Below are 26,742 nucleotides of genomic sequence, written 5' to 3'. Positions count from 1 at the left end.
TGAAATGAGCAATGAAACGGGGATTTTTTTGCCCCTTTTGCCCAAGGAACTATACAGAACATAAATTAAAGTTAAAACTTGCTTAATCTCCGGTGTTTCTGGACCGATTTTGGTAATTTTGGGTGCAAATGAAAGGTAATTTAACCCTATTCAATTCTTTAAATAACATCCGACATCGTCGGATCAATGCTTAAGGCTCTACGCGCGCTTACCTCTTCCCTTTGGAGTCCATCGTGTCCACAACGACATTCCATGTCCTGTGAATAAGGTAGAGCAGGTAGAAGGTTCGGGAGCTCTCCTGTGAGCCCTTGCTTCTGGCCTTGCCATGGCGACCATCTTCGGCACTCCTCCAGCCTCGACTCAACGTTGACTGACCACTCGAGACGTTGCCCATGCTTGTGGCTCACCGACCGCCTTCCATCGCCTCGGGCGACACAATTGGGGCCTCCTGACGAAGAAGAGACGAGGATGGATGACTTTTAGTGGCACAAATATTGCATTCAATTTGTGGTTTGTTCCACTTCACGATCGCGCTGGAAACCGGTCGATAATTTGCGCAGAGTTACGCAATGAAACACGTGCATTAGCATTTCTCTGACCTCAGCGATTGCCGAACGAGCTGTCAAAGGGTGGGTGACCGATAATAGCGCGTGGATCATCGCGAGAAACCAGTTCGGCGAAATGTTAACGACAAATTTCAGCAATCCGACCGAAGAAAGCAACAATTAATGTTGATCCTCAAAAATTCTGTAGCGATCTTTTTAGCGGACGCATTGCATGAATGGACCTAATGAAGAGAGGTCTTTTTCTTTGCCTGGCAAGTTTGAATGATGACCCAAGATGGAAGATGTTTATGATGCTGCTTGTGTGGATCAATATCCAGCGATAAATTGATCTTCTGGGTGAAATTAACGGTTCAGTGTGTCTGATATAAGGAAATAGTGGCACAATTCTCCGCGACTTGCTCGCCAAACCACTTCTATGCACGACAAGTTGCAGAGCAGCGCCACAAATATGGAGCAATTGAGCAGTGTGTGAAGAATTTGGAACGTTTAAACTTGAGGATCACTCTCACGATCACATTGAGAGTGTCCACAATTTCCCCGTCACAGTGGCGATGGTGGAAATATTCTCTCTGGGTCACTTTTTACCCACTCATTATCCTCTCTCTGGCTTCAGCTGAGATAACATGATATTGGAAATTTTTCCCACTATTGATCGATCGACGATTGGTTGCATGTAAGACAATTAGCGGCACAATCAAGCGATACAGTTAGTGACCAAGTGTCTCTCGGTGTGCAAAAGAATGGTGACTGACCTTCCCAAGAGGCTCTGCGCCCACACGCTTTTCCCTTTTGCATAACTTCTTAGAGCAAGACCAGAGAAAGTCCATCGTTAACAATGGACCATCATTTTTTTCCTCACCTCAGCAAGACTTTTCGGCCCAGAGACAATTAATTCTTGGCGGTATCGCGCGCAGCAAATTGAGGTGACCCAAATGAACACCTTCGAAACATCGCAACTGTGAGATAATGCAGATGGACAGGTTTCTTGGCGATGCTGAAACACTTTGCTTATGACTAACTTTAGTGTTTCCTAAATGCCTTTGAATATATTTATAAGGTGGCGAAATTAAATGTGTGGATTTACGACGTTTTGACTTGTTTCGCTTATCATTCTTATCACATTTGCAGTTAGAGAATTTTAGAATGCTTACCATGAAACTTGATATTTTTATGTATAAGAATGCTATCAATTAATAGAGTTCTTAAGACATTCTAATGTGATATTCATCATGTCTCTTATGTTTATATTTATGTGTTACTTTCCATTGCAAATGAACCATGAAATATCATGGAAGAAATTCAAGATTTTCTATAAGGATTCTTATGGGAATTTCTTACGGTTTTCCACAACTATAATTTGCCCATATCAAGAAAAGAAAGTCTTCATACTGTTTTTTTCTCAGTGTGAAAAGCATCGGTCAAGTCAGTTAATCAGTTGGGAAGAAAAAAACTTCTCACGACGTGATATCTTCAGCTGTTCGGTGTTGTTCTTTTTTCTTATCGCGTCGAAAAGAAGCAGAAGACTTTAATGGCATTCAGAAGTCATGGCCAAAGGGCAAATCTTGCCTCGAGGGCATCTCAGTAACCCAGTGAGAATTTCCATTAGACCACTGGAAATTAATCCATCGACAACAGAGTCTTTTCTTGACTTCCTCAAGTGGTGATTTTTGCCCTGAGCGGCAGATTTAATCACGTTGTTTTACGGTTTGCCGATTTCACTGGTGATCTTTTCACCATGTCAGAGATTAATTGTCTTCTTCTTACCAGTAATTAGCCAAGGAGAAGTATTGCAGAAATTTTTAGAAGAAATTTTCTGTAGCATATTTAAAAGCCATTTAACAACTGCATATATCAATTCCTTAACGTTTCTATTTTAGACTGTATTTATGCATGATCGAGACGAACGTCGCGTCATCTTGTTAGCGTTATAATTTAATTTACAAACTTAAGAATAGATCACTTAGTTACTAATATATTCATCACAATTCAGTTACTCGTCGCATTTATTCACTAAATTTAAATACTAATCTCGCTCTTGGCAAGTAAATGATCCTGCTTATAAGCATTCTTGGAATGGTGCGTATAAAGCATGAGAGAAATAAATTTCCAACGTGTCGATGTTGTCGGAAATATACCGAAAAAATGCAAAAGAAGTCGCCAGAAGAAATCCTTGAATTCCACACATTAACTTTCCACCACGATCGCGAGACATGATTAAAGCGAGAAAGATCACTGGAAGATCGCCCGTGAATTGCAGAAGAATAACAAATCAATTTGGTGACGTAGAGAGGCTCTTAGCATATTCTAATGATTGGGCAAATGGATGGGAAATAAATTCATTTTCTGCGATATGCAGAAAAAACCGCGAACGCGAGTGCATAAATTATGTTGAGAATTGCTTTTATACGACAGGAGAAAGAATGCGCGCCATGAGAATTGGTGTCGCTTTCACAGCACGACAATCGGCAGCCGTTTCTCGGTCCAGAATTGCGTATGTCACTCACAATTTGAATAAACATGCGATCGCATGTGATGAAATGGATAAGATTTGCCGATGAGTGCGGAAAAATTATGGGAGAATCGAGTGAAGATCACTGTTCTTAATTAGAATATCATTTTACATGGAAATATCCTCAAAATCATTCAAAGATTGCATTTCCCACACCAAAAATAATTGCTGAAATTTCACTGAAAGCATTTCTTTTATTAGATGGGGGAAAATTGTAAAATAATTGCCACTTTTTCTCATTATCAATGGCAATTTTATGACTCTTAATTTTTACCGAATATCTCTTACACGGTGAAGATCACTACTGAATGCCATGAAAATTGTTACTTTTCATCATTTCTTCATAGCAACAAAGTACACTTTTATTGCCATGATTGCATTAATTGTATGGGAAATACTAAAGATCACACAATTTCCCTCACGATCGCTGATTAAAGTATTCTTCAGGTCTTCATGATCACGAAAAATACCTCTTTTCCTTGCTCTTTCTCGCCCAGCGAGTGAAAAGAATCCGTCAGATTCACTGAATTTTACTATCAAACTCTGATAAAAGGCACTCGAGTGTGATCACAAGCAATTAAGCACAAGAAAACCCGCAAAATCACGTGCAAGAGCGCGCGTCGCGGCAGAGCCAAGGAGATGGCTTGAAGTGTGGCGTGAAACTGACTGAATGCTGGATCACAGAGTGACCAGAAGCTAAAAGCGGTCAGAGCAGCTCTCGCAGAGCCGCACTCGCCATTCTCTGCAGAAAATTGCAAAGAGATGGGAAGTAAAGTTGAATGTTTATTCGCCAGAAACACGCGCAGAATGCATTCTTGATTGAAGGTGGAATTCAATTGGAAGGCTCTTCTTCCAGTTTAATCGATGGAGATGTTAATGCGCGCGAGCAGCGCGAAGATGAACCGAAAGAGCTTAAATTGTATGCGCACAGTTGTGGCAAATCTGCCGCCAAAATTGCTTCCTCAACTCCTTCTAATCATCATTGGATTGGAGTCTGATGCACTTGAGCAGAGTGAGCAGAATAGTGTGTAAATCATCATCGAAAAACTCACCATAATTCACATGGCAAGAGCGCAGATTTCTGTGCCGCGAAGGTGGAGGAACTGTTAAAGAAATCTCCTCCCATTCGCGGTATATGTAAGTTGAATCAATTTGGATCATCGCTGGGATTCTGCGGTGGATAAATTGCCGCGCCACGGTACTTATTTACCAGCTGCAATTTGTATTGCTTGACCCAGTCCAAGACACTCACTAGATCACACTCCTCTGGGCTTGACGCCACTTGATCTTCTGCTCCCTTCCCTTGACTCACTGCAACGCTTCTTTCATTCCTGGACGTCTTATTGCCAGCCATAAAGGCCATTTACAAGACATCGGCAGCTAAATAGAGACTTTAAAGGGGTGTGGATTCGATTAAGAAAGCACTGAGAACACTAATAAGATCTTTCAGGAAAGGATTTTTAAGAGTATCTTGTTACAATGAAAAGTCCAAAAATTTATTTCACGCAATTACCAAAAACCGCTGATCTTAAAATACATTAAATTAGAGTTTAGTCAATTTTTTCTTCCATCAAAATGCTATAATTTAGCGACATTTTTTTTCATTCCCACACTTCTAAACCAATTCTGTATAAATGGGATCTTTAGAAATCCCACAGAATTCAACTTTCTTAGAGTTATCTTTCCCGTGCGACAGTATCGAAATCATTGACCGCAGACACGCTTAAGACATAACTTCAATGTTTCCAATAGGATTAAAATATTTACGACCATTATTTTCTATAAATTCCCGCCATCTCATATCGCATATCCAAAGCATCTTCTATGCTAATGATTCAAATCTAGCGTTTCGCTTCTTTCCGGCTCAGAATCATTTGTCACCCAAAAATGATGTTTCTGTTATTTCTGCGTGTTTCGAGATCTTGTTTATATTTTTTCTCCTCTCTCTCCGTCTCTGTCTTCTTTTGTGGCTCTCACGTACGTTCGCCGAAGAGTGATTTGGGTCGTTAGACTAGATCTTTGCAGCAGGAGATGGCTCGTGTGTCCGAATTTCCATAACAATATTCTTCACTCTCACTGTGCGGAAGGCAAGAAATGCAGGAAAGACGTCAGAAATCTACCGTTCCTCCCCAGGGATTATCTTGATAAATTGATTAACATAACACGACAAGTCACGAGGAATTGATTCACTCTTTTTCAATGTTGGATCTTTTTCCACGGAGAAAAGTGCATTTCCGCCGCACTTTCTCTGCGTCTGACTGTGAAAAAAAGTGCACTTTATCGACACAGCGCGCAGAAAAAACACCTTCACAATAATATTGACTAAAATTTTTGCATATGAAAGCAAATTTGTTGCATCACGCACTCTTTCACAATTACGACAAAACATGTTTACAATCACAAATTTCTTTATTATCTTGCTCTCTTGGACAAAGATAAATAATAAAAGGTAAAACGAGACGGAGAAAACATTCCTCAATTGGGATATTCTAACTAAGAGACAATATATGAGAAATCGTATATAAAGATATGAGAGATAAAATCACAAATAATCTTCTCTTCATCGCAATCTTTTTTCCTACTTATAATACTCTCTTCTAACAATATTGTATTGTGACTAAAGGACCTTCTCAACACATCCTTTCTCTTTTCTTTCAAGCTCTCAAACTCCCTTCACGCATCATCAAATCAGTCTATTTCAGAGTCGCTCCTAAACTAGCACCAAAATTCGCAATAAAAACCATCGTTCGCGGCAAAAGCTCATCGTGTGAAGAGGGGAAATCAACTGTGGGGGTGTTTTTTTTTCTTTCTCGATCAAATGCCGTTCATTTCTCAGCTTTCGCCTTAGTCTTGAGCATCTTCTCCATTTTGCGGCTTCGCGGCAACGTTGAGTAGCTCGAGGAGATGATTTTCTCCTGCAAAACAACCGGGAAAAATACCACCAAATTAGCAAAAAACATGACTGCAGTTTATCATGCACAAAAGGGATGAAAAGCAATAAACTAAAGGAAGGAAAAACATCCCAGAGAAACACTCGTTAGTGGGCACAGAACGATCAAACTAATGCGTTGATGATTGATCTGCCAGTCATTGGCGCAAGCAAAGCCACAGGATCGAGAGTGGTTAGCAAAGAAAGTGGCAAAAGAAAGTCAAAGTGCAAAATCCTCCTGCCTTTTTCCGCACATTGCTCACATCTTCTGATTGTATCTCACGGTCGAGAGGGTGCAAAAGAGGGTCTGTTTTTGTTTGGGGGGTTCAGATGGAAGTCTCTTTGGGTGCCTTATCAGTGCTTTTGGACGGTTTAGCTGTTGATTCTGGTCGCAAAATGTCCGGCAGATAGCTTATAAATTTACTTTTCTTCTCCGACTGCTTCTTATCTTGCACACTGTTCACTTCCTCCGCATCGGCAGTGGCTGGAGGTGTGACAGGACGGATTGTCGGCGGTTCTGGCGCCCTTCCCTTGCCATGACTTGGCGATTTCTTGCCCGGAAGCGGAGGTGGAACAGGAGAAGAACTCTCTAGTAGAGTTTCTCTCACAGTTTCCGGGATATTTTCATCTTCTTGCTTCACTTCTTCAATCTTCTCCTCTACAATGACACTCACTTCACCGTCGAGCTCATGAAATTCCTCCTCTGAAGACTGTGATAAAGTGTCTCTGAAGTCTTCAGAGATATTTGATGGATTCTTCACCGAGTCCCGTTGAGATTTCAACCACAATTCAAACATTCTGTACTTTTCCTCAACCTCCGGATCGAATTGTCTCTTGATCGGGCTGAAATCCTCAATAATCTCAACAATATTCGCGCTATCCTCCTCTTCAACGAGACACAGAGGTTCGCCGTCGAAGGAGTACCTAAAGGAGGATTCAATGGACAAAGGACTCTGAGGACAGGACGGATAGTCTCCTTCCCCGTCATCTTCCCACGCATTTCCACCCGCCTTTGAGAAACGATACCAAGAAAGAGAGAGAGAATAGAAGTGTCGGATGCAGAAGCTGTGAAGCGACTTCTCACCTCTGATCGCTTGGATCTCAGTCTCGATGCGCCGCGAGTGGCGTGCGAAAGGGAGGCTGTGCGGCTGAGGGCGATCGGCATCGGCTCAGCGCTTGAGTATCCTGAGCTGATGTCCTCGCTGGAGCGAATGTAGCTGCAAATAAGGTTATGAAGTTACTTATAAGAGTTAAAAAGGACTTAATTCTGGACTATTGAATTCCTTTGGCTGCAAAAACACAAATCTGCACTGAATCTTTTTCCTAATACTCACTTGTAGTTCGGCGGCACATCTCTGGCTGCTCTTGACGCCTGCGTCACATCCACTTCCGGAAAGTACATCTCAGGCACGTTCCTGCCGCCCGAAGCCGATCTTGTGCTCTGCGTGCGCGGCCTGAGGACTCTCTGATTCCGCTGCGGCCTCGTGATCTCGTCAATCTCATCCTGAGTGCGCTGCGTGTCCGGCTCCGAGAGATCACTCAAGCTGTAGCTCTTCTTCAGCGTCTGCACAAGATTTCCGCCACCCTGAAAGAAGTTCAGTGTCAAAGATCAGTGAGAAATCCCACCGGAATTGCTCATCAAATCACCTCAGAGATTGTGGTTAGAGGAAGAATAAGCCAAGCAGCGAACATTAATTCATGCAGGAAAACTCACCAAAATTCAGGATTTTCATCAAAATCAAACCTCACATAAAATTTATTGTACAAAAAAGAAAATCCTTGAGTGATGTATAAAAAAGAGATTCATCGCGAGATCAGTCGTCAATTTCCACCTCCATGAAGTGCTCTTCCGCCTTTCCACGGCGTCTCCCCTTCACTGGCAGTCTGCTTCTGGTCACCTTCGCGCGCCTCATGGGCATCTCACGCGCCCTCGCCGCCCCACAAACCCCGTCCATCACGTGCAAATCCTCCTCCGAGGACACCTCCGTGATGGTGGGAATGGAGAGTGCAGGAACTGCATCCAATGGCTCCAGCTTCACGGTGTGCAGAGCAGAATCCACGGATCGCGAGCGAGTCATCCGCGGCGATGGCGGAGCGTCCAGAGCGTCGCGCTCCTCCGTCTCAATGCCAGAACCATTGCCCAGCTGCAGGAGAACAATGCAATGTGTGCTTGTGCGAGATTATTGCTGTTTGTTAGGGCATCATTAACAACAAATGGTGTGTATGAACACCTCAAGAGTCAAGTTAGCACATTAAGAAAACGTGATTCTATAATTTGCATAGCAAACATTCGCTCAAGTGCTCGTCATCAAAACTGTGTCTTCTTCTTTTTTTTTGGGGAAAAGCACAAACATCATAGATATATATATTGAATTGTAACAGAGTTAAAGAAGCTGCAAATTATATTTAACATTTAAGGGTGATTTTGCTGAACGCCTCAAACTTACCTTTATGGCCGTTTGCATAATCACACTTGTGGCATAATTCATGCCTTTGGAGCCCAATTGGAGCACCGTTGTGTATCCTTTCTCTTTGGCTTGATTGAGATACTCATCGATCTCGTGCTCGCGACGCGTCAACATCGGATGCACGAATTTTCTATACAGCGTCGAGCTGCCTTTGGTCGCTGGCGAGAGCAGCCAAATCACGAGGATCACCTTGACTTCGTAGTAGAAGGGAAACCATGAGAGAAAGATGTCTGTGAATGTCTCGATGCACGTGAAGAAGGCATAGACAATCCAATACATCATCCATTTCACCTGCAAAATACACAACAAGCAATCAATAAAGATCTTCTGTTTGACCACACACGCGCCAAATACTCACGTATTCCTTCACATTTTTGGTTCTCACCGCCTTGTAGGACGCATAGGCCGGATAAAGCGTGCCGAAGAGCAGTCTAAAGGCGGGAAAGAGGAAATTCTCAGTGATGGCGCGCGGCAGGATGAACACAGCGAGCAGACAAGTGATGCCCGTTCCTGTGACAGACATTCGCGGCAGTGGCAATTGCGAGAGGAAGTCCAGAAACCGCCCGAATCGCGACAGCATCGTCACAACTTCCTCCCTCGATTCCTCAACAGCGACTCTCTTCCTCACTCTCTCCCTCTTTGGCTTCTCGCGCTTCACTTCCTCACTCCTGCCCTCGAACTTCCCGATCAAGTCACTGATATTGTTTGAATTTAGACGCATTTCAGCCGCCGCCACAATTCACTTTTGTCTTGCGAGTATGAGCAAGAATTTTGGGCTAAAAATACATTTACGCAGAGATTCGCGCCTCAAACTCACATTGCAGGCAAAAAGACTCATATATATGTTATGAAAATTCCATTCAATCTTCCTGACAAACAACACACACGAAAACTGATCACAAGATCATTCGCCTTTTGGACGGTCTTTAGCACCTCTCGTGATCGACAGTGTGACTCTCAAATGATAAATGGAGGTGAGAAAAAGGCGTTGAGTAAACACGAGAGTGAAGTAGACCATCTGATTTCGCCGAAGATGAGATGAGCACTGAAGAAAAGTCAGCATTGGAGAGCCAAGAAAGCCAGATTTTCCAAAAATTACACAGAGGAAATTCCTCCTATTCGACTTCATGTGTTCCCTTTTACGTTTTACCATCAGAGTTGATCATTGATGAATTATAGATTAAGAGACAATTTCTCATTTTTAACAAATCGTTCAAAATGTGAAGAAATAATAGAGAAATTAAGCGATTTGAAACAAACTCTGCTGTTTTTCGCTTAATAATACTCAATTAATTGAATTTTCGCCTTAGTTTTGGTGTCAGAAGTGGGATAAAAGTCAATTTTTCTCAAATTCAGCCTAATTAAAACAACATTTATGATCTTAAATCCATGATAAGTAAGAATACATCAAATTATCTACGGAAAAAGCATATTTTTTCACTTCATAGTTAAACTTTATCTACTTTTAATATCTTTCTCAACTCTGATGCGTGTATTTATAAACATAATTCTAGTCTTTCAATTTATACAATGAAAAAGTATGTGTGAGTGAAGAAAATCCCAATTAGGAGGGGAAGAAGGGAAAAGTGCACGTGAAGTGAAGATTTCAACTCTGTTTTTAGACCCAAATTAACCCATTTTCATCACCAAACACAGCGACAAAGTCTCAAAAGGAGCACTTTCTGCCCCTTACATTCTATGAGTATATAAATAGAAGACATCTTCTCTCATGTAAACATCGAGCGAATGTTTAGGACTTTTGGAGTAAGATTTCATGTCGCAGCTGAGAAATGGAGCGTGAAAGAGGATGCATCCAATAAATGAGCAATTCAGTTGGAATATTTTATTCGCGCTCGAGACAAAGAGTCACTCTTTTGAGGAATATAAAGCCAATTTATCAGTCACTCTGTCTCGATCGCCTAATGCGAAGCACATTTTCTAAATCAACCATCCAGTGATTATGAAACTCACTTTCAGCTTCAATGGCTTTCCCTGTTCATATATTGCTGAGTGGCATTCTTGAAAGGGAATTCTTGGCCAGACAATTCAATTCACATTCAATTGCTAATTCGTGTGAATTAATCTTCATTTCAAAATAAATGTATTTCACAGTTCGTTCTGGAGGAAATCACATTACATTTTTACTGGGCATTTTAATGAGCGCGACGCTCGAGTTTTTCATTATCATTGTTCATTTAAACTGGACAAATTGGGATTTGAGTTTAATTTTCTTAATGATGCTGCAAATTGAACTGAAAGATGACTCCAAAATTGAGTTGATTTTGGCTTCAATCTTGGCTTCTCTTCATTGTTTACGCGCGTAATCAATTGGCATGCAAATCATCGCTTTTATCGCTCATCCTTGGTCGCGAAGACAGGAATTTGATGTTGTTTGTCTTGCCACAACACCTCAAACAAGTTCTGGAGTTGCCGGGGGCGCGCAAAAGCCCTCTTAAGCCCCGCCAGATTGATCGATGGAGGCAGAAAAGCGGTGATTTGTGTGGCCAGCGACTGCCAAATAAATCCCACGACCGCTATTATCCGCTATTTGCCGTGCGATTGTCTCTCTCACTGGGCAGAGGCGGAGGAAAGTGGTCAGAGTGAGTCATCGGAAGAAGACTTGAACGTGATCTTTGCCAATTGACCGTGAAATTGCAGCGAAGCGTCCGGAAAGCTCTCTGCGAAGCCTCTCGGCCACCAGCTCAGCCCGGGAGCGCAATGAGGTCAATGTGGAGACACTTTCTGACCATTTTTGGTCACGTTGGCCCCACCAGAAGCGCCCCAAGGGCAACGACTCCGTGCTTCTCTGCCTGCATCGTGCCTCCGGATGCGCTTGCACAGCCTCTGACAATCGCCCCCACGGCCGGATTCCCCGCCAGATCGCTGGCTAGACACCGTGAGCTGTCCATGAATAGAATTTTGTGAGGAAATAACCGATATTTCCGTTCCAATTGAGTGGAAATCACTCAACCCAGAGACACAGTGCAAAAACAGACGTCTTTGTGCTGCCTTTTTTTCGCACTGCGCCTCCAATTTCCCCCCATTTTCCCAGTGAAAATTGCATCATACACCACTCGAGAGTCTCTTCACACGGAAATACTATCCCCTCGAGGGCCTCTTCATTGATTTTCACATGGATTTTCCTCACTTGAGTAGAGCAAATCCTGAGGCGCCACCATTGAAACCTGTCACAGGAAGGCCAACTCCTTTTCTCGCACCTTTTCCACCGACTTCCGCGGGAAATACTTACATGACTATCCGAGAAACGAAAGCACTTAACATATTTGGCCTCTCATTAACAAGCGGTGGTGGTTCTTATGGGTTTTTCACGGGATTTTGGGGTATTTTTCACAAGACGTTCCAAACAATGCGACGTTCAAAGCAAAACTGGCAGATTGCCCACTAGCGAAGCGTCCGCGTGGTGAATTGGTGAATTTAACAGCTGACGATCGCTCATAGACTTTTCCTCCGACTTGTCTTCAATTGTTAAGCTGGGAGATTAAAAAAGCCATTGCTTTTTTATTTTGCGATTTTCGTTGTGCTTGATTGCCTTGATTTCATTGGATATGAATTGGAAAAGCTAAAAATTTACCTCTTTTGTAATATTACTTTTGTTATAAATTTTTATATAAACACAACAGACGCAAATTTTTAATATGATTTTGGTGTATAAATGAAGAACTAAGTTTTATTGTTGTGATTGAAATAAATTCTAATTACTAAAAATAGTTTACAAAGCATATTTCGTTTATTTTCACATCCAATTATTGTTATTTATTAATTACAAATCAAAAATTATTCATGCTTTACATCGCATATCTAAGAGGAGCACCGTTAAGTTATCTTAAATTAAGAGTGGTGAACATTATTCCACTGAAAGCTTTTATCGCATTTCGACTCTTCATAATTATGCGTCTTTGCTACTTTATGCAAGACACTTTCAGTCAAGATTTCCACACAGATCTTGTCGAATGATTTGATGAATCGCGCGCCGAAGTGAGAAATCAATCATTGCCGTTAAGAAATAATCACAGAGAGCAAAGAAAGTGGAAAAACTGCAACACTGAGGCAAGAGATTAACACTGTGTAGAATCACCTGTTAATTCTGGCTGAATGGCGCACTTAATGGGTTTCTTGAACTGCCAATTTGGGAATGTGAGACATAAAATCCCTGCCCAGAAGTGATTCAGTTCCTCAGGCACTTTTTTGTCAGTCGTAAAGATAATTTCTTGGGCCCATCAAAGGTGTTCTGTTCTACTTATCGTTCCAAATTTGAAATGCCAGTGATTTTTACAGGCGCGATCTAAATCTGTATTGCTCGATTTTGGCGAAGATAGAGCGCGCGATAAGAAACTTGTGCGGCCTGGGCATTCCTCATGATCCTCCGGAGCGTCGTGGCGTGAAAATTGCTGGACTGGAGCGTCGTGCGTGCTAAAAATACTCCGTGCCAGTCGGCTTCCGAGCTTCGGCGGCACTATAAAACGCTGGAGCGGCTGCTCAGCGGCTCAGTCGAGTCCGTTGCGTCGTCGCAGAAACAGTGAATTAAGTGTTGAGTGTCTCAGAGTCATCATGAGGGAAATTGTGCATCTGCAGGCCGGTCAGTGTGGAAACCAAATTGGAGCCAAGGTGAGATTTTGTGGAAATTTGGCGGTTTTTCTCCACTCAATGTCTCGCTAAAGTGCTTCTGGTTGTTGAGAGTTTAATCGAGGCGCACGCGATAAGATAATTTTTGCTACATTCTGACTCAGAAGACATAATATAAAAACCCGAAGTGTTTTCAAGATGAGGAGTTTCTTTCCTGGAAATTCAGTGACTTTCTCAACTCAGATTTATGCATTGCGTGGATTAAGAATTTAATTGCTTTTCTCGGGCATTTCGCCAGACAAAAGAAGCCTCCAAATTGATCTCAATTGACCAAATTGTCCTCCACAGAAACTCCCCTCAAACACGCCAAAGAAGTGCCTTTTTGTTCGTCCTAATCGAATTACCACGCAATGTCTCAAATTAAATATTTGTCACGTCAGATGCGGGGAAAAGAAATCACGGGGCAAATCGAAGCACTGTCACGGTGAATGATTTGGTGTGTTTGACCTCATCGGAAAGTGTTGGCTTGCAATTTTTGCCGCTGAAATGCTCACAAGAGAGAAAGAATTTCTCATTAACTTTTAACTGGACTCCGACTGGGAATTATCGTGGCGAGAAATATGAGTTCCTCTCTAGAGGAAGTCTGTGTATGAGCCTTATCTGAGCTGCAATTGAAAGTTATGCCTTTTTGTTGCCCCAACTTCAATCTTATCTCGCGCAGTTGTGCTCCAGAGCCGAAGAAAGCCAAGAAGAAGAAACAGTTCCGGCGAAGAAATAGTGAAGCAGAGCTTATGAGAAGTGAAATGATTAATTGATTTAGCACTGGATTAACCCTTGAAAACAGAATGAGTCGCATTTGATCCCCAACAAAATTAATATTCACATAAATTTTTCAAATCGTTTGTTAAGAAAATCTAAACAGAAATTCTTTCAATCGAGATTTTAAGATTTTCGGCCTAGAAAAAAGCCGTAAAGCAATTTTCTACCGTTTAATTAAACAATTTTCAGTACAACAACTCGAAAATTTTGTCGAGAGTTGTTAAGAATCATCTCTTAATTTCTCTCTAAAATTAGTGAAATCATTATTTATTTTCCCTCAGAGATGTGTTCTAATTTCCCATCTTGAAAGACATGGTTGAAATAATACACAAATTGTTTATTCTATCATTGGAATAGTAAAGAAATATTTGGATACTGGGTGAATTATTGTGTGTTTTGCCTTTAACGATTGGAGTCAACGATTCGAGCTCTTCTGCTCTTCTCGCTTTTATGGATTAACATCTCTGCCATCAAGTGAAATAATTGATATTTTACTATAGGCCTCTTAATGACAGCCAATGGAGAGGAAACACTCAATCTTGGAGTGATCTTGAGGCACTTTCCTGTCCAAAAAGTCTCTGGTTTCCGGCGAAGAGCCCTGAAAGTATTAGCGATATAAATGCAAATGCAAACTTCCTGTGGCACATTTCACTCTCAATTGGGCACAGGTGTAAACGAAGATGGAAAGTGTCTCTCACATCATCTATTTCCGTGCATGTCGGGCGTTTTTGTGTCCTGTAGGGTTTCATCATCTGAGAATTTGTCACAATTTCCGGAGAGTGTCTTCAACTTAAAATAGGAGGATCGAGTTTCTCCACCGGGCGACGCATCGAGGAATGACAAGTCCTCGCGCGGACTCGAGAATTATGATCCCGACAGAGAAAGAGAGCGAGAGGCCTGAAATTAGACATTTCGAGGAGTGAAGAAATGTGCACATGAAACACACTGGAAAGCTATTTCGAGAGCGACAAATTCTCTCCCATTGAGAGCCGCAAAAGACTATTTCTGTGACTGTGCGGCATTTGCATGATCGCGCACAAGAGTTTTGTTCCAGAACATGTATAATTTTCATCATGAATGATCGAGGAAGTGGCTCTTTTTTACTCGCACGTCCAGACACAAGTCACGGCCCAATCAATCCGATAATTGCAGCCTTTCTGGGCTCTCAGGGAGTGATTCATAAACATACCGAAATGCAATAGTTTATCACACACAGTTTATCACCCTCGGATTTCTTATGGCTGAAAAAAACACACACATAAGAGAGCGCAAAAAAGGCTGCGAGAGGAAATTACAAGACAGTCAAAACATCGTTCAGTGAATCATCGTTCCAAGAAGTCGAGGGGAAGTCACATAAAGTTCTTGTGATTATGCTCAAAGAGGATTTTTGTCATGTCGAAAGAACAGAAAAGAGATTACAATTGATCATGAGAGACAGAGAACTTCACTGTCTTTATTTTAATGAGCGCACGATTGTGGCTATAGTTTATGTGAAATGGCAGAAGAGAAGGGAATATATATATAATTTGATCTTTTCCCACCGAAAGAAGAACTGGAAGAAAAATCCCTTTTCTTAGCCGCATAAACATCTCTAAACTAAGTCAATTTCCCTGCATAAATGACATAAACTGCTTGTCTTAATCTTACTCTCTCCCAATTAGCCGAAATAAAACTCCACTGTTTGTCTGATGTTATCCATCATTTTGGCATCATGAAGAATAGACGATAAGAGGGCCAAATTGAATATTTATTTGGTGAATGGTGTCATTTATAGTGCGGCGCCAATTTCACGAGATTCTCTCCACTTCGCAGCATGGAAGAAAAATGTGGCCTTTGGGAAGAAGAGTGTGAAATATTGTGTGCAATTGAGCGATTTACATTTTTCTCTCCCATCATTTTTTCGGCCAACAAGAAAGCTGACAAGACAAAAGACAATCAGAGCAAAATTTTGAGACTCTCTCGCTGAGATAGAGAGATTATTTATGACCTCGCCTTGACCTCGATTGCGGACTAATCCTCGCGGAGAAAAGGCAAACTTGGTGTAAAATCGCGTCTGGCATGAAGATTTGTGCGCCTTGGGGTTCATCAACTTGCTCGGCTTTTCTATTTATGTCGCCAAAAACCCTTTCTCACCAGAGTGTCTCAGCGAGAGATTTCTGTGGAATTTCACGCAAGGGAAAAGAAAAGAAAAGAAAAATCAAAGAACATCCAGAGTTGAAGATCTAGACTCGACCATTTGGCCATCAATCGTGCGTGTGAGAAGCTCTGAAAACTCCAGAACGTCTTCTAAACAATTCCATAGAGTCTCCGTTTGCCACTGCCATAGAAGGCATAATGATAACAGTCTCTCTGTTTCTCATGTAAATATTTGTTTCTGTTCTGTGAACAGACGATGGCATGCCTGGTGAGCGTCTCAATTGGAGCTGGATTAAAAAATTGGGTGCAATTTGAGAGGCCAAGAAGGCAAAAGCATGTAAATTCTCATGTCACACGAATGAGGAATTAAATTGTTGGGCAAGAGCCCGAAACGTCGTGCTCCAGTGAATGTTCGACCGCCGTGATGATCGCGAATTTTGCAAAAGAACCAGGCGATGCCACCTGTCGAAGTACAGATTTATAGCGCGCTGAAAAATTGGTGGAAATTTCACCATTTCCCTGAAAGTCCATTTGGGTCGCTGAACCTTCGCATTCGCTCAATGTGCTCAAGATGGTGAGCAATGGGAGTTATTTTATGAATTTATGACGGTGAATATGGTTCAGAAGACAGAGCGAAGCACAAAAAAGACGCTTTTTTTTCAATTATCTCCAAACGAAATATAATTGCACGCAACTACGAACTCGAGTGTGCAATTCTACAACTACAGGCGCGTGTGGAAAATAGGGAAGCATCTTTCTGTTGTCGCAAATTCTGCAATTTATACCTTTTTGCTACTTATAAATTATTACAATTGAAAAATATCAGTGTTTTTGAAATTTTTCAGACATTTGCACGATAACATGAATAGGAAAAGGTTGTTTTCTTAGCATTTGAACAGATAATTTAATCTTAATACCCTTTATGAATTAAATCGTATGCAAAGTGCAAAGATCTAGTTCACTTCCCCTAAAAATACCCCTGAAATCCCTGGTGATTCTTCTAAATCCCTATTTTCTCATTCAATTTGACGTCTTTGGCTCACGATGAAGTTTCATCACTCTTTCCGCCCTAAAAACCAATCTAAACTTGTCTTCTCCAGCACAAAAAAGCGATCCAATAAATTTTATTGCGACACTTTCGAGTCGCCGAGGAAAAGAAAATGGAAAAAGAGTGTCTCATAATTAAATCATCAAGTTTTGAGAGCGCAGCAAAAAATCATGTAAATTTCCTCATTAACTCCACGCTCTTCTCTCTTCAGTTCTGGGAGATCATCTCCGAGGAGCACGGGATCGATTCGTCTGGCATTTACCATGGCGACTCGGATCTGCAGCTGGAGCGCGTGAGCGTGTACTACAATGAGGCCTCAGGTGAGCTCTTGTCCTGTGCACTCCTTCCGCCGCGGCTAATCTGATGCCTTTTGCAGCCGTCACGCGCTTGTCCGGTGGCAAGTACGTGCCGCGTGCCATTCTGCTCGATCTGGAGCCGGGCACGATGGAGGCCGTGCGGTCGGGCGCGTACGGGAAGCTCTTCAGGCCGGACAACTTCGTGTTCGGTCAGTCTGGCGCCGGCAACAACTGGGCCAAGGGACACTACACCGAGGGCGCGGAGCTGGTGGACTCCGTGTTGGATGTGGTGCGCAAGGAGTGCGAGAACTGCGACTGCCTGCAGGGATTTCAGCTCACGCACTCGCTGGGCGGCGGCACGGGATCGGGCATGGGCACGCTGCTGATCTCAAAAATCAGGTAATTCGTAGGCCAGAGGCGCTCATGCGTTGGGCTTTGCATATCAAATGTGAGGTGGTCGATAAAAATTCCACACTTATTAGTTTGAGAATAGAAGACACCGTTGTGGTTCTGCAATTGAGAATTCATTGATCGCCTCATTATTGTCTGCCACTTCTTCGGCTCTTGGAGAGTCAAAGAACTGTTGAATGCTTTTGGGCAACAAAGACCGAAAATATTTTGACGTGTCTTTAACCTTGATGATCGTGATTGCGAAAGCTAAGATTGATGGCTTGACAACACAATTTGTGATTCTTTAATGCAAATTATTATTGCAAAAGGGATCAGTATTATCTATTGCAATATTTTGGGTTTTTATTCCACTTCTGACACCAATGCTGACGCGCTTCTTCTTTCCAGGGAGGAGTATCCCGACCGCATCATGAACACCTACTCAGTGGTGCCCTCTCCGAAGGTCTCGGACACCGTCGTGGAGCCCTACAACGCCACGCTGTCCATCCACCAGCTCGTGGAGAACACGGACGAGACGTACTGCATCGACAACGAGGCGCTGTATGACATCTGCTTCCGCACGCTGAAGGTGCCCAATCCGAGCTACGGAGACCTCAACCACTTGGTGTCACTCACGATGAGCGGCGTGACGACTTGCCTGCGCTTCCCGGGTCAGCTGAACGCCGACCTGAGGAAGTTGGCCGTGAACATGGTGCCGTTCCCGCGTCTCCACTTCTTCATGCCCGGCTTCGCGCCGCTCACGAGCCGCGGCAGCCAGCAATACCGCGCACTCACGGTGCCTGAGCTCACGCAGCAGATGTTCGATGCCAAGAACATGATGGCCGCGTGCGATCCGCGCCACGGGCGCTATCTGACGGTGGCGGCCGTGTTCCGTGGACGCATGAGCATGAAGGAGGTGGACGAGCAGATGCTGGCGGTGCAGAACAAGAACAGCAGCTACTTCGTGGAGTGGATCCCGAACAACGTGAAGACCGCCGTGTGCGACATCCCGCCGAAGGGTCTGAAGATGTCGTCCACCTTCATTGGCAACACCACGGCCATCCAGGAGCTGTTCAAGCGCATCTCCGAGCAGTTCTCCGCCATGTTCAGGCGCAAGGCCTTCCTGCACTGGTACACGGGCGAGGGCATGGACGAGATGGAGTTCACGGAGGCCGAGAGCAACATGAACGACCTGGTGTCTGAGTACCAGCAATATCAGGAGGCCACGGCCGAGGATGAGTTCGAGCAGGACGAGGTGGCCGACGAGATCGAAGGCGAATGCGTCTAAGACGAGCATTTTATACTCCTAATCGCTAACTTATAGATCCCCGCGCTAATCTCTCTGTTGTCCCTCTAGTATTTATGCCAATCGAGTCATTAACAACTCATCTCCAGGATTTCGTGTGTGTGCGCCTAATTTAAGGAGGAAGTGACATGCGTCTATCATTAATGTTTCTGCACAATTCACGCTATCAATTGTCGCGATGAGACATCCAGCATCACCCAAAGATGAATTTCGTTCGTGTTTTGACGTGTAAAGTAAATTTTGCGATGAAAAGCGCTCTGTAATCGTCATGAAGAGAAGAAAAATAAATTTTTTACAGACTTTCTAGACAAGCGGTTTGGATATTGGTCGATTTGATTTGTCACTCTAGGCTAGAGGGCCTAGAGTAAGTAAAAGAGTTGTGGTTCTTTTGGTATTTCAGAGATTCTCAAATGAATGCTAACTGATAAGGTGTTCGAGGAAGAGTCATAAATAGTCATTCTGCATTTTTATTGCTTGGCACATTCTTCAAAATTTTGAATTTTGTTATAAAAATCATTGCTCTTCGCACATTTTCACACTTCAGCGGAGAATTTCACAATGAAGGTGTTTTTCCTCTGCTGCATTTCCCTGTCTGTGATTCTCACTGTCAATTGCTGTGATGAGTTTTCGGAGAACAGTGAAACAATCCGTGATTTCCCTTTCATGGCAGGATTGCAGTATGACGGAGAATACTTGTGTTCCGCTGCGATCCTCACGAAGTACTTGGCAGCAACAACGGCCAAATGCATCTACCAAAGACCTTATGTGAAGGTAAGAATGTCTAAATCATCTCTAATATCCCGCATGACTCCTTTTCTTACTTCCCAGTTTACTATGACAGTGGGAAGTGTCAGTAGCCATGATTGTGGACACAGTCACGCTATTCTCGATCACGATTACCATCCGAAATTCGATACCAGGACCCTCGAATACAATGTTGGCGTTGTGTTCTTCGACAACATTGAATTTTCAGTGAATGTGAGGCCGCTCAATTGGGACGAACCGCTGATACCAGTAAAGGAATTAGGGAATCTGACGATTGTAGGATGGCCGCTTGTCAACTACACGGAAGAATCCATTCTTGCATCGAAGCAGTCTCTTCCGGTGCACATAACAACATGTCGCGAAGTATATGAAAATACACCTTTCGTCCATTCACTTTCACAGAAAAGGTGAGCGTCTGCAACAGTCGTCGAAGCTTTTGTGTCTCGACTATTCATCGATTTGATCGTTTTCTTCTTTCTTTTTTTTTTAGAATGATGTGCACAAAGCCTTTTTTGGAAGACTTCTTCCAGTTGCAAGATACTTACTGTTTACCCACTGAGGGTTCCTTTCTCATCTCAAGCAATGAATACATTGGCATTGGAATTGCCTCGACTGTGGAGACTTGTCCCAAGCTAAACAGCCCTGTAGCCTTCACGGTCATCCAATCGTTCAGCATTAAGAAGTTCTTCAAAGATATGGTGTACATGTATAAGGATCGCGTGAGCTTCAATATGAACAGGAGTTCTGGGAATTTGCCTGAAAACGTGAAAGTCAGTGAATTAGCTAAGATCTGATATATAACAAAAATGTGTTGGATATTTAATTTTACTGAAATTGTAAGAAATTGATGAACTTGTAGTGCAATAAAGATATTATAGTGCAAATAAAATTCTTTTTTCCAGGATCTAAAATATGCCAAATCAGAAAAAAATCTTAACATGGATCTTAATTTTATCTTCAAATTTTTAATTTTTTCTCATTACCAAATTAGCTAGAAAACTGCGTGAAGGGTTAAGAAAAGCACAACGAAAACTGCTGTTCGCATGATTGCAATGCAATTCGCGCAAAAGCTGGCAAGAGCTTCGGCCACCAGGCGTCCCCACGGCACATGGAGGCGCCTGGTGGACGCTATGAGTCATGAATAAAGCGCGAGATTGTCGAGATCGTGGAAGATCGCCGTGGAGATGGCTAAATGTGTGTTTGTGGCACATAGCAAAACACTCTTAAAGCCATTATGTGCGCTGGGTTATATAACAATAAATGAGAAGTTTCACTTTCGAATGCATGGTAAAAAAAATATGATCGACCTACTGGATGAATTCTGCATTTCAATCGCGCGCTTCTGCCTCTTTTTTTTCCTCCTGGCGTTCAACGGAAATTTTGGCGCTGCTGCTGTTGAAGACACTGCGATGATTGATGGCCAGAGGAAAAGAAGAGAATAATCGGGCGCCCACGGAGGATCAGGGAGTGCCCTCGAGAGTGAGAGAGGGCATTAATCTTCCGCCCACCTGGGATTTTGCGCGACTCCCTGAGCCAGGAATTCCTCCATGTGAGCATCTTCTTTGTCCAGGCACTGCGCGACTGTGTTGGTTGGCTAATAAACCGGCTCACACGTGTTGGAAAAACACTCGATCGTGCGCGATCGCGAAGAAAAGACTCTTGGCGGGGATTCACTGACCCACTTTCTTCGACGCCCTGCCTCAGTGTCTCCACCGGAGCACAATGGCGATGTTGCACCGAATTTATAAATTCTCGATGCCACTAATTAGGAGTGCGAACGCGCCGGAGTGAAAATTCTCACCAAACTCAGGCGGAATTTGCAAATAATGTGTGAAAACGATCGCCCAGATTCTCATGGGAGTGCGTCGCGATCTTCTGGGCCAAGCAGAGACGTCGCTCGCCTTATGCAATGGCGCCATTTCACACGAAGAAAACCCCAGTGAATTCCAATTCATTGTACGCCTTCTTCGTCTCTCGAAATGGCTGAAATGGAAATTTAATTCACAAGCGCCAAAGATGCGAAGAAAACTAATCCCCAAGGCAGAGCGAGAATAAAAATCCTGTCAGATGAAGATTCATTCCTCAGGCGCATATTGTGCAATTCCAACCCTTCTTCACACATTTTTCCACAACTCGTGACTGCCAATTGGCGTAGAATTAACAATAAATAATTATGTAGGAGCCCCAAACATGAAACTATGTCAGCACAATCGACAGAATCGCTGTGACAGAGCGGAAAAGAGACTTTCAAAATCCCAACAATCGTGACTCCCTATCCGATCATCGCATCGCAAGATGTCCTGGAAGATCTCACTCCCTCCCTCTCTCTCTGGCCAAAATACCGCTGAATCATGAGGCCGATCTTTTCCGCTGGCTCGAGAAGCGCGCCTGAAATGCTGGAGAACCACATAAAACGACATCATGAAAGTGAAATCCAAGCGATTGCAAAATGACGAAAAAAAACAGCACCACATATAGAAGAGGCACATAAAAAAGGCATATTCAACACAAGCGATCGTGTACGATCGCCTGTGTCTGTACCGCGAAGACTTTCACTTTTTATGTACAATACCAGCGTCGTTCAGTCACACAGTGACCGTATTTCATGGGGATCGTGAGTTTATATTGCTGTTGTTTTTCCACAAAACTTGCTGATATTGTATTCATTGCACGATGACGAGTATTTTGGAGATCATCTGAGAGTTCAACATAATTCTCAACAGCACTGAAGGAGTTTTTTTTTCATGGAAATCATATACTAGTGGGCGGAGCATACAAATGGGCGGAGTTTCCTGACTGGATGACGTTTCTTCTTTCAGATCGCAGCGCTCGCTTTCTCAATTTCCTCGTGGCAATTAACAGAGCATTTTGTGATGATCAACTTGAGAATCACAGCTGAGGCATCAGTTTAATTGCACGTTTCATTAATGCACTCCAGCCATTGTCGCTCCTTCTCTGTGTCACTCAACATCGTGATTTTGATGATTCTCGCCACGATCGCGCGCCGATGGCAGGAAAGAAGCCGCAGGCAGTGAAGAATTAATTAATTTCTAATACTCGATCGCTCTTAATTAAGTTGGCAAGCATTTGCCAAGTAGAATAGGCGAGTATTTAGCATTTTAATCGATTGACAATAGGGAAATTTTTCGTCTAATTAATTTTCCTCGAACTTTATTTATTTTGTTTCCTCCTGAGAATTCTCATATATTTATTTATGCAAATCACCATCACGACTCGCAAAGTAGGTCAGTGATCGTAGGAAGTGTTATGACGTTTACCCACACACTCACGACCGCCCCACCAGGTGGCACCACCGATCATCGGGTTAATGATCATGTTTAGAAAATCATAAGTGCCATTTAATTGTGCTAAATTATATGGCGATTACATAAAATGTGCCTTTGAGGAGGCAAAAATGCTCACTCCAGCACTTTTTTCCATGTTCGTGCAAGACTTTTCCAATCTTGCTCCGGCCAACAAATAAATTTGTTCCTTTTAATTACTCTGCCAGTAGAACAGAATTAAGGTTTTTATCTCGCGATCACGTAACGGTTGGTATTTTAGTGGCTTTTCGCTGCCTCGACTTTGCAGGAATTCTCGTAAATTCAGTGATCGCCACGGTGATCGACAGCACTGATCACTCGTGATCGCGTAGTTTGAGGCCTTTTTTGCCCCATTACAAAGCAAGAAAACAACATTGCGGAGCAGTAATATTTGCGAGAAATAACATTTCTGCCAATAAATTGCAAATTGTGTTGTTGAGAATTTTATGAAAAAAAAAATAATCAAACAATTACTTTTATTCTAAATTTGCACGATCGTCAAATCTCTGTGCAGAAAGCATCTTCCAACGCAGCTGCGCGATCGGCTTTTCATGCGAAATGCATTTAAAATTGCGCGATCATTAGTAATTGTGTGATTGTCAGTTTAAACAGTGATATTTTCAATAAAATGATGTGCAATTTATCAAAGAGAAAAAAAAATTCACAACAACCCAATCGTGTCTCCCTGCAGCTCTCTTTGACTATTACAATAATATTGGATGCAATTGTATCGCGCGCTTGGTTATTATTATCTAATGTACAAAATTGTACAATTTCTCACACAATTAACCCATATTTTGATGCATAGCTTTTTTTCCATTCGCCACCCAACGAAAAGGAGGCATTTTTCCAGTCAATCTGGCTGATGTTGTTGCATGAAATGAAATGGAAAAACAATGTGAAATTCACTCTCACTCTCATTCGAACTTTGCAGTGAAATCACCCCGCATTCATTCGGATTAACTTGGCTCTTTTTTATTGCAACTTCATTTCTCTTTTCGATGAAAATGAAAAATGCATTTGGACTAATTTGGCACTGAATCCACTTCTCTCTCGCACACTCACGCCCTCCCGCTCTTATGTGAAGAAACACACATTTATTGGGAGGTGGAGAACAGTGGAGATATTATGTGATCGGTGATCGCGAGAGCGTGATCGAGCGTCCAACTGACACACTGACACAGTGCTTCCAAAGAGCAAAAGTCTGGCTCATGAAGATGAAAAATCGCCGTTGATCATGAGAGTTTCGCCTTCCATGGGTGAAAAGGGAAAACGTGAAAGAGGCTCCGCGATGATCGTTGTCGTAGTCAAAGCCAACCAGTTGTTAGATAATACACGCGATGGAGACAAAGTGCAGGAGAAAGACGAGGAGAAGATGAAATGGCAACGAGAAGAATGCCAAATGCCTGTGAATAGTGGCTCAAAGTAGGGGAAAGGCATAGTTTGTAGCCTAAGATGTTCGATCATCGCCGAGAGCTTTGAAAGCTTGAGAGGATTTCAGGGCAAAATACCGCAAATTGTTTATGAGCAAAGATTTTAACTTGAATTGTAAGAAATAATATTTTTATGATTAAAAACTACACGGAATCACTGATTAAGTCTGATAATCACGGACTGAGTTCGCGTATAATCAACAGATTCTATATATGAATTAGCCTTATTATTTTTCCCTGATCTTTGTCTGCAAATCCGGATAATAATTTCACATACTTCAAGATGATGAATCTCTAAACTCATGCAATTCATGCAACAAATGTTTTGCTTAAGCTTCGACAACATTTGCCAGTCAAAATCAATCTTAAGGAGACCCTTTGAGCTCTCGAGCTCATGAGCGCTAAACCTGCAACAATTGACACTAATTTCCAAGTGTTGACCATCGATGCTGACTCGTGGCAATTAATCACGGTGGGGCGCAAAGTTGTCTCGCTGGGAAAAAGCGGTGTTGGCGAAAAAATTGTGCCTTAGGTGACTGACACGGCGGGTTTAATGACCAACTTCGAGTATCTCTGGTAGAACTTTTATCATCCAGGTTGAATGAATATGAAGATTGAGGGTCATTGGCATTTTTTTCCAGCGAGACACGGTCATATTTGCACTGTTTTGCACTTTATCAGCGTCTTATCAAAACTCTCAATTTGTCGCATTTTTTCAACTGATTAATTCGCAGTCGCGATAAAATGCGGAAATGATGAATAAAGGTACGTTTTATGCGACGATACATATCGTGGCAGTCTATTGGCTTGTTTGGGGGATTTTCGCGTGAGTCTTCGACAAAGTGAGACAATTTGAGGGATTTCTGACTCGATCTTATCTTGAGGATTTCAATTTACAAGGGCATAAAAATGCAACACGAGTGTCAGGAAGAAATGGCGCGCGCGGTTATCTTTTCTTCAAGAGGCTGAAATCTGCAAATAAATCACGATGAAAAAAGGCAGCTAAAAGTGACATGAGTTGATCCCACTTCTCGTGAGAAGTGCATTTTGCAGACACTGCGCACTAATCCCAATTCTTCCCACCTTTTCTCACCTGCTAATTGCATTTAGGCCAATATTTGTTCAATTGTTGTATCATTTTAATTACATTCTCTCACCCAGAAGCGACACGGAAAGTGTGACACATTGTAAATACAGTCTGGCGAGGAAGTTGTGAGCATTTATATAGCAAAAAGGCGCTGTGATAAGATTTCTGCCTCGAAAGTCTCTCTTTTGCGATTCCCTTCACGCCAATTTTGCGCCTCGTATTTGCACGCGATTTAACAACCTCAGTTGGAAATAAAACAACTGGAGACTTTCAATATGTGGCAAAAAAAAATAGTCGAGTGAACGAGAAGGAGAGAAGCATTGATAAATTATTTACATTTCCCCTTACACTTGAACTTGGCGCACTTGAAAGTGTGTGAGTATCTCGCGATTTTATGTCGCCAACAATTTGTCGAGAATGTGCGACATAAGAATCATTCTCATGGACACCAAAAGAGAAATTCGACGTGATCGACAGTGATTCTCGCTGGCGATTCACTTAAAGAATGCTGCACAGCAATTATCGCGCCTCCCACAGTGATTTTATTCAAATATATTGCTGAGAGGTAGGAAGAAATTACCATAAAAAAAGCTCTCAACTGTGATCTTGAATGATGCAGAACATAATAAAATGGGAATTTTGCGGCAAAAATTCACCACTTTTCCAATGTGAACAAAGAACAGATCTTTTCAGCAGATGTGCCAGTGTTTGCAGCTCTGAAAGTGTGCAGAACGAGATTTTCTGCATTTAGAATGATTGTATTTGCATAAAAATTACACTCAAATTAGAATATCGGTCGCATAGTGGCTGCAAAGAGTGTGGCTTCGGTTCTGAGACCACTGAAGACATAAATTTATAGGGAAATGCGTAGGGATAAATTACCGAAGGAGGCGGAGCTTCGATGTGGGCGTGACTAAATATACTCAAGGAACTTATTTACTAAATATTCTTCAAGATGATTCTCATCTCATCTAATCAGCTGCACCCTGTTTCGTGGCAAAATGCGGAACAGAGCCTGGAGAACGGAACGATGACAAGAGGCATTCCCTGTTCCAACGCACTCAATGAAGCTGAACAAATACA

At 42.5% G+C, this 26,742-nt stretch overlaps 3 protein-coding genes across 6 annotated transcripts; 2 read left to right on the top strand and 1 right to left on the bottom strand.

Annotated features, from left to right (window-relative positions):
- Nucleotides 1–5,461: 5,461 nt before the first annotated feature.
- LOC132255604 (uncharacterized) lies at nucleotides 5,462–11,860 on the bottom strand. 4 transcript variants are annotated; one of them, XR_009468194.1, is made up of 7 exons: nucleotides 11,723–11,860; nucleotides 8,831–8,903; nucleotides 8,452–8,763; nucleotides 7,339–7,589; nucleotides 7,089–7,221; nucleotides 6,259–7,014; nucleotides 5,462–5,990 (listed from the first exon to the last, which is right to left on the bottom strand). XR_009468194.1 is itself a non-coding variant. In XM_059751700.1 (6 exons), exons 1-6 carry the CDS (start codon nucleotides 11,752–11,754, stop codon nucleotides 6,331–6,333), a joined length of 1,485 nt encoding a protein of 494 aa, XP_059607683.1. In that variant the 5' UTR covers nucleotides 11,755–11,860; the 3' UTR covers nucleotides 6,246–6,330. The 4 variants fall into 4 exon arrangements, 1 of the variants encoding a protein (XP_059607683.1); XR_009468192.1 differs by having other exon boundaries at nucleotides 5,463–5,990; nucleotides 6,247–7,014; XR_009468193.1 differs by having other exon boundaries at nucleotides 5,463–5,990; nucleotides 6,268–7,014.
- Nucleotides 11,861–12,984: 1,124 nt separating this feature from the next.
- Nucleotides 12,985–19,419, top strand: LOC132256369 (tubulin beta-3 chain). The gene is made up of 4 exons (XM_059752733.1): nucleotides 12,985–13,098; nucleotides 17,271–17,379; nucleotides 17,436–17,754; nucleotides 18,154–19,419. Exons 1-4 carry the CDS (start codon nucleotides 13,042–13,044, stop codon nucleotides 19,031–19,033), a joined length of 1,365 nt encoding a protein of 454 aa, XP_059608716.1. The 5' UTR covers nucleotides 12,985–13,041; the 3' UTR covers nucleotides 19,034–19,419.
- Nucleotides 19,420–19,587: 168 nt separating this feature from the next.
- LOC132256371 (ovochymase-2-like) lies at nucleotides 19,588–20,736 on the top strand. The gene is made up of 3 exons (XM_059752734.1): nucleotides 19,588–19,822; nucleotides 19,880–20,223; nucleotides 20,307–20,736. Exons 1-3 carry the CDS (start codon nucleotides 19,610–19,612, stop codon nucleotides 20,608–20,610), a joined length of 861 nt encoding a protein of 286 aa, XP_059608717.1. The 5' UTR covers nucleotides 19,588–19,609; the 3' UTR covers nucleotides 20,611–20,736.
- Nucleotides 20,737–26,742: the final 6,006 nt, after the last annotated feature.

This window comes from Phlebotomus argentipes, unplaced genomic scaffold (assembly GCF_947086385.1).
Source record: "Phlebotomus argentipes unplaced genomic scaffold, Phlebotomus argentipes genome assembly contig_5, whole genome shotgun sequence".
NCBI lineage: Eukaryota > Metazoa > Arthropoda > Insecta > Diptera > Psychodidae > Phlebotomus > Phlebotomus argentipes.
This window is presented reverse-complemented; position numbering and strand designations above follow the sequence as displayed.